Source organism: Pleurodeles waltl, chromosome 3_1 (genome assembly GCF_031143425.1).
Source record: "Pleurodeles waltl isolate 20211129_DDA chromosome 3_1, aPleWal1.hap1.20221129, whole genome shotgun sequence".
NCBI classification, from domain to species: domain Eukaryota; kingdom Metazoa; phylum Chordata; class Amphibia; order Caudata; family Salamandridae; genus Pleurodeles; species Pleurodeles waltl.
In genome coordinates, this window is record NC_090440.1 from 45,040,345 (window position 1) to 45,062,764 (window position 22,420).

Below are 22,420 nucleotides of genomic sequence, written 5' to 3' on the forward strand. Positions count from 1 at the left end.
CAAAATATAGCGATTCAGATTCCTGTGCACCAGAAAGCTTCTTGCAAAGTTTGAGTGTTCATCTTTAAGTTGCTTATGTCTGTATTTGGGTGTTAAATTGTTACTAATAAGGTGAATTCTATACCCAGACATTATTACCAGTTGGAAAAATGACAAAATAACGAATACTATCAGAAAATGTACCACATTATGCCACATAAGTTGCAGTTTTTTCCTGTATAATTTGTTCAACCCTGCCAGACAAATTGGTCCTTATCTGCCGCATAATTCCAGTGGCCCTGACTATAATTCACCAATCTACATAACGGTCTATGCATTCATTCATCCACCTGTCCATGTGTCAACCACCCATACATCCATCTATAGAAAAAGGAGGAGAAAAAGCGAGCGCGGGGATACAGGATGTGCAGTCGGTAATTGCATCAAATGGTCTTGCACCGTCATCAACAGATTCTGGTGAGATCAGAATAAACCGCATAGTGAAGTGGTATGTAAATGTCGCTAGACCATGTGTTGTGATTATAGGACCTTATTCCAGAACAATAGATATCCCCATGTAGCTGTGTGTCTGGTGAAACACATATCACCAGTGACATCACACCTGTTGCTAATACCCCAAAACAGAACCTTTATGACATCACAAAACCCTTTCCACTACACCTCTTTGCCTTAGCCCGCCAAATCTGTAGTCTGCAAGAGGATTCGAATTGAAAAACCCTTATAGAGTGTCCAGAATTAAATACAGAGGGGGTGAAAATGGAAAGGGGTCACCACTGCTGTTTTGAACTCAATGTGGAGAGAAATCTAGTGGGTTTTTGGACTTTTCTGTGCAGACTGTGGCCATTTATATTCAAAGGTACGTAGAAACCATAGCATGCAGTCGTTTACATTTTTTTTGCTGGTGTCGATTGACATTGAAAAAAGTGTGGGTCCACCATACGTTAACAAAATGGTGAGGTTAAGGCAGATTATAGGCAAAAGCAGCCGCTCTTATCAGAGAAAGTGCTGTCAGGCTAAGGCTCTACGGCAGGGGCAGGTCAGCCTGAGCAATGCTAGATTTTCAGGAAAACCTCAGACTGTATAAAGTTGTATTGAGTTTCATTGTAGGCAAATATATCTCAGGTCAATATCATAACTTTCTAGCATGGCCCCTGCCCCCCTGGACCTACGCTATGTACCACTTCACCATTGTGACGGAGGCAGTGCCAAATATAGATTTCCCTCATCATTTTTCATAATTTTTGGTGTTAAAAAAGGCTTCTGGAGGTCTATTCATCACCTTACCGTGGAAGAAAAACAAGAATAAGCCCTGTGCCTGACAAAAGCCTGAGACGTCCTGTCAAAGTAATGGCTACTTCACAACGCTCTGCATGCAAAACATCAGCAACATCTGGTATTACATGAAATAAAATGCCCACAATTCTAGGACATCAATTAACGGTTTCATGAAGCCGCACAATACCCAATTGTGTCTTAATCCATTGCTACATTGCGGAACTCCTTTGTAGCTTTAAATTATGGTCATTGTGATGCTGTCAATATGTTCCTTTTGTGTTTCTATTTCAGAGTCAATTTTGGGCCCAATGCGGTCATGTTTCAGTTATTGCATCTTAGTGTTTGCAAGGTTTTACTTCTTTATTTATCAAAAACCTATAATAAATGTCAGAAACGTCCCCTGTGGTCATTTCAAACGCCATACACTAATTATAGTAATTTCAATTGTGTTCTGAGTAAGTGTTTCATTCTCTTACAAAACAGCAAAATAAGCAGCAACAAGTCACCGGATAAGTTCAACATACAAGACGAACATACAGCAGTCCTTGCAGTGTTTGTGTGCCACCACCGATCAGGCCCGGGAGGTGTGGGTCGAAGCGGAGCGGTCCTCACCTTGTTTGTAAAAGATTCCACATATTACAGTTCTCACAGCATCTTCCTCTTGGAGTTGCTTGGGGAACACAAGTGCAGCTGGGTCCATCCTCCTAGAAAGGCAATAGATTTAAGGATATTGTTTAATGGAAAAGCAAGGAGCACAAGGACAGACCTGCAGGAATAAACTCTGTGACTCTGGTACAACAGAACTACTCAAAGACATTTCAGTCCATGGGCAGAGAAGAAGACAGCCCCTGGCCAGGGAAGTGTCTGTGTTTATTACCACTCCCCAAACAAGAAGTAGCACAGACGATATTGCATAACACCTAGTTCATCTGCTATTACCAAGTAAATGCTCCATGTGTCCAAACAACTGATGTGAAGCTGATAAAACAGCTCCATGTCCAACCCATAATGAAGCCTGAGAACCAATAAAGCCAATGTGCCAAACTTCACTAGGACATGCAAAGCTTCCCATTGCTTCAGAAATAGTAATTTATTTATGGTAAAGACTGCAAACCTAACTAGAAGGCAACAGGTGTATTAAAAACAAAACACGAGTATTGCTGACTAATGCTGAAATGTATCGGAAATCAAAGAACAGAGATAATGAGAAGTTGGGAAGAGAGCTCAGAGAATGTGAGAAGAGAAAGCATGTGTAGTGTAGGGGCAGTCAAGTTTCAATGATCCACGTAAAAATGCCCACCTAAAATTAGCAACTGAACAGTGACAGCTTTTGTAGAAGGCCACCACCATTTGGGCTGTATAAAACCGCTTGCATCCTTGTGAGTTTTTCTTTTAGCCCACCTACCCCCTCACACACATGCACATACCGAGGTTCACATACACGCACACAAAAACATGCACAAACACACTTCTCTTGGCTATATAGGCTGTAAAATGTGATATAGCTGCACAGGGGTAACAGCACAAGGAAACATTTTCTATGCAAGGGCCACCGGGGGAGCATCTTTCAGCATATGTTGCGATTCATTTTTTTTTATCAGGCAGGGGTGTTTCTTCCTTTATCATTGAGGTGGCCATCATCTAGAAATTACTGTCTTTCCATTGAAAATAATATCTAGACTACTGTCAGCAAGGAATAGGTGTGGGCCGGTAGGGCTGAGTTCTCTTGCAAGCGATAGCAAGCTCTTTGGTGGGCTTCCTACCTAACACGCACAGCAACAGCCTTATAAATCTCAAGACATAAAATACAGGGAGGAGAAGATGAGAGGCTCTGATATCTCTTATCCTAGGATCTGGGACCCTCTTGCCACTTCGGTCAGGCAGGATCCCTCACTCCCGCCCTTCCAAATGTGACTGTGTGGAAGCCATCTTGATTTCAGGGTCCATTTTGTTTTGCTTAATATGACCTTGCAGAATGTCTGAAGGCTTCTTGGTCTGTGCCGACCTTGCAGAAACTGCAAGGTTTGAGAAAAAAAGGCAGTCGGGATGCTGTGGAGTGTAGGTGACAAGATTGTGCTTTGCTTCATTTGCAGATTTAATAAGCCAATACCCATATATAGTTAGATATTTTAATGGCAGTTAATGATTGGATAAATGTTTGGAATGCCCATACATTGGGAATGCCCGGCTGGCAGTGTTAGATGAAGCAAGATGTACCAAAGTTTAGAGAACTTCATGCAAATATCTGCTGGGAGAGCCATCCACCTATGGAGGCTGTCCCCACGCCACTGCGTTTTATAAAAGTATTACTGTGAATCTCACTGCGTCTTTTTTTTAAACTGATTATCAGGCTTCTACAACTGAGGACTGTCCTCTGCAAACAACACCTCGTCTATGTGTCACCCTGCATGGTGGACCCCCAGCTGGTACCCCACTGCTCCTCTCGGTTGCCCCTCCTTTGTCCCCCTCTTCTGGAGACCTCTTTAACCCCACCATTGCTCAATGATTCGTTGCTTTGCAGCCAGGTTGGCTCTATATAAATTCTGCTACATACATACATAGATACATACAACTGTGCTCTAAAGGCCCTTCGAGTCCATAGACACTCCTTCTAACACAGGCTTAGGTCCAATCGTGGCATTCATCCGCGTGCCCTGCCACACCAGGGTTTCCACGTCAAATAGCAAGCCAGACCGTCTTTTCCATTCATGAACAGGGAGTGAGAGTCAGGTATGATGGCCACATGGGTGTGGAGCGGAGGGTTCTGTTCCCAAGAGGCGGCTCAGTGTGTTCTATCTATTTAAGGGTCAGAGGGAGTTGGGAGCAACTTCTGCTAGGGCAGGGGAGTGAGGAATAACAGGGGGACCCCTGTACCAAAGAGTTGTGAGTGTCGCAGGTGACAATGTCGAGGTTGTCAGGGTTCTGGAGCAAGGCCTGATCCCCACTCCCTCTTTAATTGTCTATTACCTGCTCACTCATTCCTCAGCACTGTTCCTTAATATATGCATCCTGTAAGGCGAGGCCTCACCGCAGTCACAAAGAAGTAATGAAGATTACCGGAAGTAATCCATTGATTATATCTATAAGACCCCGCAGCAGGCGCTCTAATGAATGCACCTGCCTTCTAGCCATTTAACTCATGGAGGGGGTGGTGGCAGGGGCCCTGCATGTGGCCATGTTTGATGTCGCCGGTGACATGAAATGACAGGTGTGTGGAAAAACACACGTGCAGGGCACCTTGTGGCTTATGTTTATTAATTAACGAGCTGGCGTGTTTGTTTAAAGTTGTTGCAATGACAGGGAGGTCACTTGTACCCTGGTGGGGATCACCCCCTCTCTGCTCAGGAATTACTCATTCCTCCCAACCCGAGCGTTTAAAAACAGACGCGTAATGGAGCCAGTGTCACTTACTGTTGAAAGTGTGCGTGCGGGGGCGACGGGGGCTTTGGCTTCAAGTGCACTCTGCGCACCCCAAACAACTTCTCTTTGAATCCCCAAATGCCTGGTGCTCCGCCGAATGCATATTATGCAATTAATGCACCCCCCAGTTAACGACCAACTCCACTGGTGTTTTCTGTCCTCATACGTGTTCCACGTGGGGGTAATTGCGCGTATAAGGACAAAAAGCGCCCGTGTACACATATCCGAACAAGCCAAGAACATTCTGCGCGGTGCACAGCAGCTGGGAAAAGCGGCGTCCTCTCCGCTCGCCAATTTTAACGAACACGGCCACCTTCTCCGACGCGCCGAAAAAATAAACCCGGCTCTTTTCGCTTCCGATACGATTCCGGAACACTCTCTGGCAAACACTTTTACTCTTTGTATAGGTGCTGTCGGATCCACGTAAAGCGCTTTATCTTCGGAGAAAACTTTAACTCTTTGCGCGGCAGGCACGGTGCGTTCTGGGCTCGCACGGGCGCGCGGTCTGTCGGCGCTAACTCTTTCTTCGCGGAATCCTCGCTGTTTTGCCTCTTAGGGTCTGCACCCAGGACTAGTGATTTAAGGATTAAAAAGTCCCCTACTGGGTCGGGCGGCGTTTCAACCCCGTTCTTATGCACTTGGCAGGGGAACCCCCATATGACAGCCTCATCGGATTTCCCTGCCGGGTGGGGATTTCCCTCATTTTGGGATCTGACCACACCTCTTCTTAGTGAGCACACGTAGGGCGGCTCGTCTCGACTGAGCTGCGCCCGTCCCCGATGTCAGTTCACTCGGTGTCTCTTCCGTGGCCCACCCGCGGGAGCGGAACAGAGCCGGGCAGCGCGAGCCGAACCCCTTTCCCTTCCCTCACGTTATCACTTTCCTCTCTGTATACCCACCTCTCCCGCCCTTTTAACCTCTCTTTTCTGGGGTAGAATGAAGGATGTCAGAAAAAAAGCAACTTTTGTGCGCGACGGCAAAGCCACGCGTGGGCGCTGCCGGGGCTCCCCTTTCCGCCCCGTAAAGGGGAACCCCTTGCTGCTTTGTCTTAATTCCCTCTCTCTTTCCCAGACACCCCCGCCCCCTCCCCATTAAAGACAAATAAATGAATGACAAGACATCTACAACAAATCCTTACGATTTTCCCCAAATAAATTATTTATTGTACAGTTTTAAATACAAAGAGTACATTACTACACGCGACATTTCTACGCAGACATGCTTATTTTGTTGAGGGCGGAATGTTTTGGCAAAACTTTATTGTCGACGAGGGGGAGGCATGCGTTCTTTGAGGACTTAATTAAAGTTCGGATAACGGCGGGGTCTCGATTGACAGACATTGTACATGTTAGCAGGTGAGGGGCGAGGATGTGGGGGCGGTGCTCGGCGCTGGCTCCGGTCCTCTCCGTCTGTTCGTTGAGAGTGCCCCCCACAAATGCTTTTTGGGGTAAGGGCTTCCGCTTTGGAAGTCACACAGCAAGCCCAGACCGCAAAAAGATTCGTGGAGGACAGTGCGGCGGCGGCGGCGTCCGGTGCCCTGCTTGTAAGGGTCCGGGGACCTCAGCTTCATCCATCCGTGGACCAGCCCCCAGGTGACGGCGCCCCTGCTCACCGAACACGCACAGGGCCTGCACGTGCCGCCTTCCCACCCATCACCCGAGGCGCACAGCCCTCCCCAGAACAACGGGACCCCCTTCTCCATCACCCCATCCAAAAAATAGCCCTCTGACGCCAGGTTACCTCCCGCTGCTATCGCCCCCCTTGCCTCCTGCACCCCACTCTCTCGAGGCTCTCCCCAGTAGTGGGGCAGCTCTGTGGGAGAGGCAGGCCCCCTCCCGCCCCTGCAGGCAGGGTCCCCTCCCGGGAGCGGCACGGGGCCAGCTCCGGCGCGCAGGATGCAGCGCCCAGCCCTGGCGCTGCTGAAGAGGAGCCGCTTACCGGAGCACTGAATAAATACGCGCCAGGATGGACGCCCATTGGCGCAGCTAAAATCGTCACCCACCAATCCCAGCTGCCCGTACGCGGATTTTTTTTCGAAAGGGGGGAAAGAGAAGAAGAAGAAAGAAAAAAAACATTTCCATTTCTAATTATTAGACAAGACAAGGCGGGGGTTTTATATGGGGTCTGAGGGCAAGTGCCTTACATTGGGCCATTGTATAGGAAGGGCTATACAGAGCCAGGCGAGGGGAGGGGCTTACGAACCTGTGCAAAGGAGGGACTCTATAGGATCAGGGCATAGCAGGAGCTGTACAGGAGCAGTGATTAGGTGAGGCTGTATAGGGCCAGTCTATAGGAGGATCTCTATAGGGCCACTTCACTGGATGCACTCTGTAGGGCCAGTGCCTATGCTTCCATTGGACCAGTCTACAGGAAGACCTCAGAAAGACTAGTGTGTGGGAGAGCTCTGAAGACCCTGTGATTAGGTGAGGCTGCATAGGACCAATGTATAGGAGAAGCTGGGTAGGTCAAGTTCACTGGATGCACCGTGTAGGGCCTGTGCGTAGGGTAGGTTCTATTGGACAACTATAGAGGACGAGCTCAGTAAGACCTGTGTATAGGAGGAGCTTTAATGGACCAGTGATTAGGTGAGGCTGCATAGGACCAATGTACCGGAGGAGCGCTGTAAGACCAGCACACTTGAGGGGCTCAGAAGGACCAGTGCATAGGATAGGTTGTCTTGGACCAGTTATACAGGAAGACCTCAGTAAGACCTGTGTATAGCCGGAGCTGTACAGGAGCAGTGATTATGTGAGGCTGCATAGGACTCATCTATAGGAGGATCTGTATAGGGCCACTTCACTGGATGCATTCTGTAGGGTCAGACCAGTTATACAGGAAGACCTCAGTAAGACCTGTGTATAGCAGGAGCTGTACAGGAGCAGTGATTAGGTGAGGCTGCATAGGACTCATCTATAGGAAGACCTGTATAGGGCCACTTCACTGGATGCATTCTGTAGGGTCAGTGCATAGGATAGGTTCATTGGACCAGTATACAGGAAGACCTTAGTAAGACTAATGTGGGGGAGATCTCTGAAGGGCCAGTGATTAGGCTAGGCTGCATAGGACCAATATGTCGGAGAAGCTCTGTAGGTCCAGTGCATAGGGTAGGTTCTCTTGGCCCAGTATACAGGAAGACCTCAGTAAGACCTGTGTAAAGGAGGAGCTGTACTGGACCTGTGCTTAGGTGAGGCTGCATAGGACCAATGTATAGGAGAAGCTCTGTAGGGCCAGTTCACTGGATGCACTCTGTAGGGCCAGTGCATAGGGTAGGTTCTATTGGACCAGTATACAGGAAGAGCTCAGTAAGACCTGTATATAGGAGAACCTATACTGGACAAGTGATTAGGTGAGGCTGTATAGGACCAATCAATAGGAGGAGCTCTACAGGACCAGTGCACTGGAGGCGCTCTGTAGGACAGTACAAAGGATAGGTTCTATTGGACCAGGAAGAGCTCAGTAAGATGTGTATAGTGGAGCTGTACTGGATCAGTAATTAGGAGAGGTTGTATAGGACCAATCTATAGGAGGAGCTCTATAGGGGCACTTCACTGGAGGTTCTCTGAAAGAACAGTGTATAGGAAAGGCTCCATTGCACCAGTCTACAGGAAGACCTCAGTAAGACTAATGATGGGGAGAGCTCTGAAGGACCAGTGATTATGTGCAGCATAGGACCAATGCACAGGAGAAGCTCTGTAGGTCCAGTGCATAGGATAGGTTCTACTGGACCTCTGTAGGGGAAGAGCTCAGTAAGACCTGTGTTTAGGAGACGCTGAGAAGGACCAATGTAGAGTCGGGGCTTTATTGGATCAATGTACAGGCGGGGCTTTATTGGATCAATGTAGAGGCAGGGCTTTATTGGATCAATGTAGAGGCGGGGCATTATTGGATCAATGTAGAGGCGGGGCTTAATTGGATCAATGTAGAGGCGGGGCTTTATTGGATCAATGTAGAGGCGGGGCTTTATTGGACCAATGTAGAGGCGGGGCTTTATTGGATCAATGTAGAGGAGGAGCTCTTTAGGGCCAGTTCACTGGAGATGCTCTGTAGGACAGTGCATATGATAGGTTCCATTGGCCCAGGAGGAGCTCTGAAAGACCAGTGATGAGGTAGGATCCATTGGGCCAGGGTACCCACTGTAAAACCAGTGCACAAGAAGGGCTCTTCAGGGACCGTACTCTGAGGGTAGTGTAGATTAGTAAATATGAGATGTTCTGTAGGACAGGTCTATAGAGGAACTCACTGATGCCAGTGAAAAGGAGATGCGCTTATGGCCTAATAACAGGAGAGGGCTGCAGGGCCAACCTATAGGTGAGGTTCAATATTGCTAATGTTTATGAGGAACTCTACAGGGAATTTAATAGGACCAGTGTATACAATGATAACGAAAATACCAGTACATAGGACAGATTGTATTTTGCAAGGACAGGTTTATAGGAGGAGCTATATTCGACAATTATATAAGTGGGACGTTAAATGGCATTGGTATAGAATGGCCTGTATAGCACTAGACTGCACATGAGTCTCACTAGGTCTAGTGTCCAGGAGGAGCCCTCTAAGGCCATTCTATATGGGCAACATTAAAAAGCTGGTGCATAGCCGGGGAACTTTAGGACTTTTGTACGGAAGTCATCTATAGAACTACTGTGTATGTAGGTTTCTACAGGCTTATTGCATAGGAGAGATTCTATAAGATCACTGTATATGAAGAGCCCTATGTACCACTCTATAGGAGGGGCTATATGAGATGATTCTGCAGGAGCTCTAGAGGGGCACTGTATAGGAGAGGCTCAACAAGGCTGGTGTATAGGAAGAAGTATGTGGCTGGTGTTCAAGGGGTTCTATAGAACCAGTCTATAAGCTACCCTCTGTCCAATCAGCGCTTAGATGATTTCTGTGCGGCCTTTGTAAGAGAGAAGTGTGCTATTCATGACCAGTGCATACCACTCTATAGGGGATCTATAGAACTACAATATATGATTTCTATGACCCTGGTGCATTTGTTGGGCACTGCTGGGCCACAACATAGGAAAGGTTCTGTAAGGGTGGTGTATAGTTGGGGTTAACCTATACACCGCTATAGAAGGTGAATTTTAAGATATGATTTTACAGAAGGCCGGTGTATACGAACCTTCCATAGGAGCCGTATTACCAGTGCACAGAATGATTGAGGCTTCCAGGAGGGGTGGGGAGGTTGGGCGAGGTGAGAGGTGGACAGAGGTGGGGTTCCTCTCTAGGAGACAACTGCGCCGAACCACCAACCAGGAGTCATGCCAAACGACTGTCAATGATATGAAGTCGTGTTTTTAAAGTTTAACTCGGAAACTGCCGGCTGTGGGTATGAGTGTGGCACAGACCCCAGCACATCTACCCCCAACCTCCACAGTGCACTGATATCACCCTGAATTGATAACCAGGTATGGATAGGACATGCTGGGAAAAGAACGCTTACTCATGACTAGAATCATATCCAACCCACATAAACATAAGAGCCTCCACCAGGGTCATTCATACCGCACTCAGTGCAAACGTATCTCATTTATAAGGTCAAAACGTACATGAACAACCACATATATGCATACACATTTACAACCAGGGTGCCACTCAGATGCTTGCGCATGCAGTAAAACACACACACACAACCGCACATTCACATATACAATCAGGGTGGCACTCATATGTGTGTGCATGCAGTAAAACACACACAACGCACAAACACATATACAACCAGAGTGGCACTCACATGTGCGTGCATGCAATAAAACACACAACCACACATGCGCATACGTATATATACCCAGAGTGGCACTCACATGTGTGTGCATGCAGTAAAACACACACAACTCACATGCACATACACATATGCCACCAGGGTGGCACTCACATGTGTGTGCATGCAGTAATACACACACAACACACATGCACATACACCTACAACCAGAGTGGCACTCACACGTCAGTGCAGCCAGTAAAACACACAACCACGAATGCTCATACACATATACACCCAGAGTGGCACTCACATGTGCAGGCATGCAGTAAAACTCATACACACTCAACCAAACATGCTCATACACATGTACAACTAGGGTATCACTCACATGTGTGTGCAAACAGCACAACACATCCACACACAACTGCACATGCGCACACACATATGCAACCAGAGTGGCACTCACATGTGAGTGTATGCAGTAAAACACACACAATCACACATGCACATATACAACTAGGGTGGCACTCACATGTGAACGCATGCAGTAAAACACACTCACACACACACAACCACACATGCACATACATATATACAATCTGGGTGTCACTCACATGTGCACACATGCAGTAAAGAACACACACACAAAAACACACATACACAAATACAACCAAGGTGGCACTCACATGTGCACACATGCAGTAAAACACACACACACAACCGCACATAAAAAGATACAACCAGGGTGGCACTCACATTTGCGTGCATGCAGTAAAACACACAACCATGCTTGCGCATATACATATATACCCAGAGTGGAACTCACATGTGCGTGCATGCAGTAAAACACACACAATCACACATGCGCATACAAATATACAGAGGGATGGAAGTAACATGTGTGCATGCAGTAAAACACCCACACACAAAACCCCACATACGCATGCACATATACAACCAGAGTAGCACTCACATGTGCATGCATGCAGTAAAACACACACAACCATAGATGCGCATACACATATTTACAACTAGGGTGGCACTCATATGTGGGCGCATGCAGTATATCATACACACAACCACTCATGTGCATACACATATACAACCAGAGAGGCACACACTTTTGCGTGCATGCAATAAAACACCCACACACAACCACACATGCACATTCACATATACAACCAGAGTGTCAGTCACATGCGTTCATGCAGTAAAACACACAACCATGCATGCCCACATACATATATAACCTGTAATGGCACTCACATGTGCATGCATACAGTAAAACACACACAACCACACATGTTCATTCACACATACAACCAAAATGGCACTCACATGTGCATTCATGAGTAAAACACATGCAACAACACATGCTCAAATACAACTTGAGTGGCACTCACATGTGTGCACATGCAGTAAAACACACACACAACCGCACATGTGCATACACATATACAAGAGTGGCACTCACATGTGCGTGCATGTAGTAAAACACACAAGCACGCATGCCCATACACATATATAACCAGAGTGGCACTTACGTGTGTGCATGAGGTAAAACACACAACCACGCATGCCCATATACATATGACCAGAGTGTCACTCTCATGCGTGTACATGCAGTATTACACACACACACACAATCATGTACATTCACATATACAATGAGAGTGGCACTCACATGTGTGTTCATGCAGTAAAACACACAACCATGCATGCCCATACACATAAATGGTCAAACTGGCACTCACATGTGCGTGCAAGCAGTAAAACACCCACACAATTACACATGTGCATACACATATACAACTAGGGTGGCACTCACATGTGCATGTATGCAGTAAAACACACACACAGATACACATGCGCATACACATATACAACCAGAGTGGAACTCACAAGTGCATGCATGCAGTAAAACACATGCAACCACACATGCGCATATACAACTAGGGTGGCACTCACGTGTTTGTGCATGCTATAAAACACACATGCACAACTGCACACACTCTATACAGCCAGAGTGGCACTCACATGTCTGTGTGTGCAGTAAAACAAACAACCGCGCATGCCCATACACATATAAATCCAGAGTGGCACTCACATGTGTGTGCATGCAGTAAAACACACATACACACACAACCATGCATGAGCATTCACATATACAACCATAGTGGCACTCACATGGGCACACATGCAGAAAAACACACACACACACAATCCACACATGCACAACCAGAGTGGCACTTGTATGTGCGTGCATGAGGTAAAACATACAACCACGCATGCCCATACACATATACAACCAGGGTGATAGGCATATGTTTGTGCTTGCAGTAAAACACGCAACTATGCATGCCCCCACACATATACAACCAGGGTGGCACACATATGTGCGTGCTCGCAGTAAAACGCACACACACATGCATGTGCATTCACATATACAACTAGAGAGGCAATCGCATGTGCATGCATGTAGTAAAACACATAACCATGCATGCTCATACACATATATAACCACAGTGGCACTCATATGTGCGTGCTTGCAGTAAAACACACACACACCCAGGCATGCCCATTCACATATCCAACCAGAGTGGCCCTCACCTATGCGCACACGCAGTAAAACACACACACAAAAACAGATGTGCACACACATTCAGTAAAACAAACACACTCACCCACAATCTGGGTGCTCAACACCCAGAGGGTTTACTATCAGGGCGAGTGTAAAGCTCTCCATAGCAGCCCAAGAGCTCAAGCCCTGGCAGCAGGACAATCCTCCACTCCCACATGTATGCACAAGACTTGTGCACAACTGAGTGCGAGGTAACCCAGGGCCTGATGAATACAATACAAGGCAAACTATACCCTGACTTAGTCGCCACTGCAAAGTGTTCAAGATATTTCACAAGTTCTGGTTCAGTGAGACATCATGGTGTTGTAATCAGTCAGCCATCACCACTGTTACAATTATTTCTGCACCAACATAACCTCCAATAACGTTGTAACTCCTCCACTTCCCAAAAAACACCATTGAGTTCCCCCATCCGATAACTATGTGCCCTTGCCCCTTCCACTAACACTGTAGTAGAGCTCAACAATACTGTGCAATACTGCCAGCCTGGTTACACTGCGTAATGCCCCCTCTCTAACTACACTGTGCAATAGCCCCTACACAATAGCCCTGTGCCATTCATCTATCGCACAACACTCTGCAGTACTCCATAACAAACAACATTGACAAATACTCCCTACCAAACAACACTGTGCAATACTTCTTACCCAGCAGCACTGCATAGACATATCATCTACAGAATAACACTGCAAACAACATTGAGAAATACTCCGACACTGTGCATTACTTCCTTACCCAATCGCACTGCACAAAACACCTGCACAACAACACTCTGGTGTATCATTCACGGAACAATACTGTGCAATACTCTGCCAAATCACTCTGTATAGTTCCCACTTATCCAACAACCCTATGCGATACTGCCCATCCGTCCCCACTGTGCACTAATGTCTGCACAACTACAGTGTGCCATACCAACTAGAAATTAACACTATACAAGACTCTCCATTAAACAGCACTGTGCAATGCCTCTACAAAATAAATAGCATTGTGCAGTAATATCTACCGAACAGCACTGTGCAATGCTCCTAACAAATAACACTGGGAAATACCCTCTGTTGAACAAAAAACGTGCAATGTTCATAGCAAATACCATTCTACAATACTCTATACTGAACAACACCGTGCAATGAACCTTTGCAACAGTACTGTGCCAAATCCTTAAGTGAAGAATACTGTGCAATGCCCATACTAATTACCACTGTACACTGCCCTCTACTGAACAACAGTCTAAATGCCCTTAGCGAATAATATTGTGCAATATCCTCTTTTGATAAACACTGTGCAATAACTTCTACAGAATACTACTATGCAGTACCATCTACTGAACAACACTTTGCAATGGCCCTTTTTAACAACACTGTGCAAAATCCTTATATGAAGAATACTGTGCAGTGTCCATTACAATGAACATTGTAAACTACCCTCTACTGAACCACACTCGGAAGGCCCTTACCAAAAAAAGATTGTGCAATACCTACTTGCGAACAACACTGAGCAATACCTTCTACAGAATAACACTGTGCAATACTATATACTGAATAACCCTGTGCAGTGCTCCTCACAAATATAGTTGTGCAATACCCTCTACAGAATAACACTGTGCAATGTTCCTACCCAATACACTTGTGCAATACTCTCTGCTAAGCAACAATGGACAATGCTTCTCCTAAACAACACATTGCACTACATTTACGTGCAATGCCCACACCAATTACCTTCAAGTGCAATGCCCTGTACTGAGCAACACTCTGCAATGTCCCTACCAAATAGCATTGTGCAATAACCACTTCTGAACAGCACTGTGCAATACCTCTATAAAATAACATGTGCACCACTATCCTCTGAACAACACTGTGCAGCACTTCTATAAAATAACATTGTGCAGCACTATCATCTGAACAACACTGTGCAATACCTCTAAAAAATAACATTGTGCAGTACTATCCACTGAATAACACTGTGCAATGCCTATATTATATAATATTATGCAGTACTATCCACCGAACAACACTGTGGAATACCTCTATAAAATAACATTGTGCAGTACTATCCACTGAATAACACTGTGCAATGCCTCTATAAAATAATATTGTGCAGTACTATGCACTAAACAACACTGTACAATGCCTCTATAAAATAACATTATTTGGTACCATGCACGAAACAACACTGTGCAATGCCTCTATAGGATAACATTGTGCAGTACTATCCACTGAACAATACTGTGCTATGCTCCTAGCAAATAATGCTGTGCAATACTCTCCACTGAACAACACAGTGCATTGCACCTAGCACATAGAGTGCAATACCCTCTGCTGAACAATAGTGTGAAATAGCCCGCCCAAAAATATCCCTACCTCCCAAAGTTGCGGAATATCCTCTGTGCAACAACACTGTGCAGTGCCCCTACCGAATAACACTATGTAATACGCTGTCACCAGCAACACTGTTCCATATACCCTAACAAACTACAATCCCACTGGCCAACAAGGTTGTGCAACAGCCTCTAACAATACCATGCACTGCGCCCTACCCAAGTACACTGCACTGTGTAAAAAATAAACACTGCATACTAGCCCACACTCACCCCACATCCTGCCCAGTAACTTTGTGCCAAAGACCCCTTCCAACAACACTGTCTGTAAGTACACCCCACAAGACTATTTAATCATCCCATGGCCTTCCAGCTCTGCTGTCTAATACTCAGCACTCAAGAGCCCCTCGCCCCGCCCATTACACGGCTTTAAAGTGCACCCCTTCGCATGTTACACTGTGCAACAGCGCCTGCTTACTGGGTTCTTGTGATTAACGAAAGTCTTGCACGTGTCCGGCAGGGTACCACCATCCCCACAGCGCCACCTCCCGCCCAATCGGTGCATCTGTCACTTACTGCCAGGGGTACAGCCTGCTCCTGTCCCGGAGAGATGGGCACTCAACTTGCAGGCAGCCCTCCGGTGTGAGACTCACGCCCCGTCCTCTGGTGGGTATAAAGGATCCGGTGCTGTGGGGGACACTCGCGATTTATTACCCCCCCCCCCCATGCCTGCTCCACCGTGTTTAGAGTGCGGATGCTGACGCGAGAGGGCATCGTCCCATCTGCCCCCTCTCTTCCCTCCGAATGCTCTTATGGTGAAGTTGTTGGAGGGGGTCCCTTCTCGCAAGAGTGGGGTCTGGAGTGGAAGTCACGACTCCCCCAATGCGCTCTGCCTGCAGTCCTGACGTAGCCGAGGCATTAGTCACCCCCCGAGTCACGATTTGTGGAAGTCCGTGCTGTTTGTGCAAAACATGGCAAGCCCGCTGATGTTAGAAGGGCGCTATTTGTGTGAACCGGGGGATGGGCTCCTTTCAACACGTGCCTCAAGGAGGACCCCCTCCCTAAAGCACCCCCACCATGGAAACACCAATTAATCTGACAGACTAAGCAGCTCCCAGACGCTTGTTACAGACCCCCTCCCCACACATGCTGACGGAGGTAGCAGTTTGTAAACATGACCCACGCAGACTGCAACCAATCCCTAAGTACCGTGAAAGAAGCGCCAAGAAGCTGGAAGTCTGGGCTGCAGACGGGGCTTGCGTGTGTGTTTTGCTTCGCCCGCCCCTTTGATGCAAGACTCTCTAATAAGACAATTTGCTGTCTATAAACACTCCTCCTACCTACTCAGCAAAACATATTGAAAGCTGCACCAATTTTTGTCTGTGTGTCTATCTACCTCAGTCGCTCTGTCTATCCATCGTATGTCTGTTTGCTTAACTGTCTATATGTGTCATGTACGTCTGCAGGCACGCACGCACACTTACGCACGGTTCACACAACAATGAACGCTCTTCTGCAGAGGGTGCAGGGGTCGTTAATTCGAGGTAGGGCAGCCCCCATGTCAGGGCTGCTTTCCAAAATGCTCTGCAATCTCCCAAAGCCGACGCCTCAGCTTCCTGCCATCAGCTCTGACATAAAAGACATGTCCCCCTCCCCGCCGGGGCAGGCTATGGCACAGCGTTTTTGGTGGAGGGAGGGAATCCTGCCTTAACAGCCGGGGATTCCCTGCATTGTGCGGGCACCCTGCGCCCCCTTAAACTGCCTGCCCTCTGGGCTTCAATCCTGCAGAACTGGTGGAGGGGGTGGGGGCGAAGAACAGCTGTGTCCTGCCGGCGGTGGGATCACTTATAAAAGGGGGGTGGGGGGACTCAACATGCACCCTGGTGTTTTGTCAATGAGAAGCGCTCTTTAAACAGGCAGGCGGGAAGAGCAGCCCACACTGCCTGCTGCAGGGGCATCCCCAGCCTGGGTCTCCCGGTCCTGCTTGGAGTCCGCTGTCTGCCTGTGCCGGGGGGCGCCTACTCCGCCGCCACCTCTAGCGTCTAGTCCCAAAATAAACCGCTTGGAGGAACAAAAGCCCAACTCGTTATTTCAGCACCACAAACTCTGGGAGAGCTCTTGGCCCCTGCACTAAACCCACGTGTTCCTCAAATAGGGGGGCGCCCTGTACCTCTGCGCCCCATCATCACATTAAGTAAGACGGGAGGGGGTTCCCTTCTCCACCACCCCGGCACCCCCTGTCCCTGAACCCCATCTCTACGCACACCCCCACAACCCCCGGCTAAGAGCGGCGCAGGGGCAGGTTTCAGCACCCCAGCTGCTGGACAGCTCCCGAGCCGGCTGCCCCGGAGCGGTGCTCCCCGCGCCCCCTCTTTGAAGAGACGGCGTGCCAAGCGCAGTGAGCCCCCCGCAACACTCCCCTACTGATGTAAACAGAAGTCTGTCTGTCTGTACGTCCGCCCCCCCCCACGACTCATATCTGCCCTTCTTGGGGCTCTTGTGAGGGGAGACCCGGGGGGTTCCCTGCTGGACGGACGCTGGAAACAAGGAGCCTTCCCTCGACACTTACATTTAGGAATGACCCTATCTGGCTTTTATTGCCCCCCCCCCCCCCCCCCCCCCTTCCAGGGAGATCCCCGCACGGCGCACCCCCTCTCTGCTGCAAGCACTGGCAGCCTTCCCCGGCACATGCATCTTTGGCTACTACACAAACACACACAAACGCTGCACGCGCGCACAGAGGCGGCTCCACTTGGCGTCAGTAACATCACAAATCACCACGCACAGGCACACCACATACAACAAACGCCGAGTAAACCGTGCTCCGTGGCATGCACGCTCCCACTTACCCACGCTGCACGTCCACGGCGGGGAAAGGGAGTTCAACAGGGGTCAGGGAGAGAGGTGAAAGTGGGAGGGCAGAGGGGCGAGGGAGAGACACCGGGGAAGACTGAGAGAGTGAACAAGAGAAGAGAGAGAGGTGCAGAGAGTGGAAGAGTGCGAGAGCAAGAAAAAAATCAGGTAAAACGAGAGAGAGAGGGAACAAGAAGAAAAAAAAGAAAAAAACAGAGAATTGGGAATATGGAATTGGCAAGTAGGATAGAGGGAAAAGAAAGAGGGACGAAAGTAAAATTAAAGAAATAGAGAGAAGGAAAGAGCGCAGATAAGAGAGAACCTGTACACTTAGACGACGAGAAACAGATAGACGGGAGAGAACCAGGAAGCGGTGGAGAGAAGTGGACATAAACCGAGATCAAGAGAGGGAGGGTAGGGGAGAGAGGGGAGAAGGAGAGAGAACGGGGGACACGGCAGAAAAGGGAGAAAACAGCCAACAATTAATTTCCAGATAGAGTAAAAAAAAATACGGCCGCTGATGTCCAGGATCCGTCCGCCCGCGCGGTTTTTATAGCAGTGCAACCCGGTCTCTATTTCTGGCGCTGTGATGCTATTTTTAGCAGCACACGACGAGGGGGTGGGGGGAAAAATCCGCACCGAAAGCCGCCTCTCTCTGCAGCTGGGGGTCCGGGGCCACCAGGGGGGCGGCGTGCCCGTGGAGACTTCTGCCTGCTGCATCCCCTGCCTGGCACCCCGGCAGAGGGGGCTCCTGTCTGCACAGCGCTGGTGTTTTTCCTCTCGCCTTCTCCAACAGCCTCGCACATTCTCCCGTGCCTGCCTCCCGCTTTCACTATTTTCATTTCCCCACCGCCCGCGGGAGGAGGAGTTCTGCCTTTTCTTCTTTTCGGCGATGCCCCCTCACTTTTGTAATTTTATTTTACTGTTTATATTTATTCGTGCAGGTATTCGATGGGTCTTCGTGTCCAGAGCCACTGCGTGCGCCTCTTTGCGCACTTGAAGTGTCCCCCTTCATTTCCATAGCGCTTTCTAGGCTTGGGGTATGGTGTGGGCGCTGTCCACCATTTTCCGTGGATCAGAGGTTTCTGCAGACTGCAGCTCGAGGATACAGTGGCTGGTGCTGAGAAGGAAGCAGCGACTGCAGCTGCCAGTTAGGCGGAGGTTGCTACTGAGAGGGAAGCAGTGGTCACACCTGACCGGGATGGAGTGATTGCCACTGGCAGGGAGGCAGTGGGTGCAGCTGACATGCAAGCAGTGTCTGCAGCTGGCAGGGAAGTGGTGATTGCCACTGGCATGGAGACAGTGGGTGCAGCTGACATGTAAGCAGTGTCTGCAGCTGTCACTTGCAGGGAGGCAGTGGGTGCAGCTGACATGCAAGCAGTGTCTGCAGCTGGCAGGGAAGCGGTGATTGCAACTGGCAGGGAGGCAGTGGGTGCAGCTGACATGCAAGCAGTGTCTGCAGCTGGCAGGGAAGCGGTGATTGCAACTGGCAGGGAGGCAGTGGGTGCAGCTGACATGCAAGCAGTGTCTGCAGCTGGCAGGGAAGCGGTGATTGCAACTGGCAGGGAGGCAGTGGGTGCAGCTGACATGAAAGCAGTGTCTGCAGCTGGCAGGGAAGCGGTGACTGCCACTTGCAGGGAGGCAGTGGGTGCAGCTGACATGCAAGCAATGTTTGCAACCTGACAGGCATGCAGTGACTGCAACTGGCAGGGAGGCAGTGGGTGCAGCTGACATGTAAGCAGTGTCTGCAGCTGCCACTGGCAGGGAGGCAGTGGGTGTATCTGACATGCAAGCAATGTCTGAAGCTGGCAGGGAAGCGGTGACTGCCACTTGCAGGGAGGCAGTGGGTGCAGCTGACATGCAAACAGTGTCTGCAACTGGCAAGGAAGCGGTGATTGCAACTGGCAGGGAGGCAGTGGGTACAGCTGACATGCAGGCAGTGACTGCAGTTGGCAGCGCCGGCAACAACACAGGGTGATGTGAGTGCATCTTGCAGAAGCTGCACCAAGGCTGGATGCAGTGAGTGCAGTGCATACAGGCTGAGCCAGACAGAAGTGCAATCATTGAACCTGAGAGGGTTGGCACCACTTGTAAATGCAGTGACTACAGCTACCAGTGCAGGGGTCACTGGGTACATCGATTACAGAAGAGAAGGGGGTGCCCCGGTACTGGAAGCAGTGAGATTGTAGATTGCAAGGACTGAATGCAGTAACCTAGCGGGGACTGCACCAGAGCTGAAAATAGTGATTACAGTTGGCCAGGGCTGCACCAGAGCTGAATGCAATGACTAGGGTTGGCCGGGGCTGCACTAGAGCTGAATGCAATGACTAGGGTTGGCCGGGGCTGCACTAGAGCTGAATGCAGTGGCCACGGTTGTCCGGGGCTGCACCAGAGCTGAATGCAATGACTAGGGTTGGCCAGGGCTGCACTAGAGCTGAATGCAATGACTAGGGTTGGCCGGGGCTGCACTAGAGCTGAATGCAGTGGCCACGGTTGTCCGGGGCTGCACCAGAGCTGAATGCAATGACTAGGGTTGGCCGGGGCTGCACTAGAGCTGAATGCAGTGACGAGGCTTGGCTGGAGCTGCACCAGAGCTGAAGGCAGTGGCCACGGTTGTCCGGGGCTGCACCAGAGCTGAATGCAGTGACGAGGCTTGTCTGGAGCTGCACCAGAGCTGAATGCAGTGGTCACGGTTGTCCAGGGCTGCACCAGAGCTGAATGCAGTGATTAGGCTTGGACAGGGCTGCCCCAGAGCTGAATGCATTGACGAAGCTTGGCCGGGGCTGCATCAGAACTGAATGTAGTGATTATTGTTGGCTAAGGCTGCCCCAGGGCTGAATGCAGTGATTACTGTGGGCCAGGAGTGCCCCAGAGCTGAATGCAGTGACCAGCTTGGCCGGGGCTGCCCCAGGGCTGAATGCAGTGATTACTGTTGGCCAGGAGTGCCCCAGAGCTGAATGCAGTGATTACTGTTGGCTAGGGCTGCCCCAGGGCTGAATGCAGTGATTACTGTTGGCCAGGGCTGCCCCAGAGCTGAATGCAGTGATTACTGTTGGCTAGGGCTGCCCCAGGGCTGAATGCAGTGATTACTGTTGGCTAGGGCTGCCCCAGGGCTGAATGCAGTGATTACTGTTGGCCAGGAGTGCCCCAGAGCTGAATGCAGTGATTACTGTTGGCTAGGGCTGCCCCAGGGCTGAATGCAGTGATTACTGTTGGCCAGGGCTGCCCCAGAGCTGAATGCAGTGATTACTGTTGGCTAGGGCTGCCCCAGGGCTGAATGCAGTGATTACTGTTGGCCAGGGGTGCCCCAGAGCTGAATGCAGTGACTAGCTTGGCCGGGGCTGCCCCAGAGCTGAATGTAGTGACGAGGCTTGGCCGGGGCTGCCCAGAGCTGAATGCAGTGATCACTGTTGGCCAGGAGTGCCCCAGAGCTGAATGCAGTGATTACTGTTGGCTATGGCTGCCCCAGAGCTGAATGCAGTGATTACTGTTGGCTAGGGCTGCCCAGAGCTGAATGCAGTGATTACTGTTGGCCAGGGGTGCCCCAGAGCTGAATGCTGTGTCTTGGCTTGGCCGGGGCTGCACCAGTGCTGAATGCAGTGGTCACGGTTGGCCGGGGCTGCATCAGAGCTGAATGCAGTGGTCACGGTTGGCCGGGGCTGCACCAGTGCTGAATGCAGTGGTCACGGTTGGCCGGGGCTGCACCAGTGCTGAATGCAGTGGTCACGGTTGGCCGGGGCTGCACCAGTGCTGAATGCAGTGATCACGGTTGGCCGGTGGTGCCCCAGAGCTGAATGCAGTGGTCACGTTTGGCCGGGGCTGCACCAGTGCTGAATGCAGTGATCACGGTTGGCCGGGGGTGCCCCAGAGCTGAATGCAGTGGTCACGTTTGGCCGGGGCTGCACCAGTGCTGAATGCAGTGGTCACGGTTGGCCAGGGGTGCCCCAGAGCTGAATGCAGTGGTCACGGTTGGCCGGGGCTGCACCAGTGCTGAATGCAGTGGTCACGTTTGGCCGGGGCTGCACCAGTGCTGAATGCAGTGGTCACGGTTGGCGGGGGCTGCACCAGTGCTGAATGCAGTGGTCACGGTTGGCCGGGGCTGCACTGCTGCATGCAGTGAGCTCGGGAGCTGCGCCAGCGCTGAATGCAGCGCTCTCCGAGGCGGCCTCGGCATCAGCCATTGACGTCACGTCCAGATTCCCCT

At 49.7% G+C, this 22,420-nt stretch overlaps 1 protein-coding gene across 1 annotated transcript; it reads right to left on the reverse strand.

Annotated features, from left to right (window-relative positions):
- Positions 1-19,367: 19,367 nt before the first annotated feature.
- Positions 19,368-19,877, reverse strand: LOC138283288 (streptococcal hemagglutinin-like). The gene has a single exon (XM_069221311.1). It carries the CDS (start codon positions 19,875-19,877, stop codon positions 19,368-19,370), a length of 510 nt encoding a protein of 169 aa, XP_069077412.1.
- Positions 19,878-22,420: the final 2,543 nt, after the last annotated feature.

Coding starts and splice junctions, on each gene's coding strand:
- LOC138283288 (XM_069221311.1), bottom strand. CDS start 19,877: ATGTCAGCTGCACCCACTGCCTCCCTGCAAGTGGCAGTCACCGCTTCC.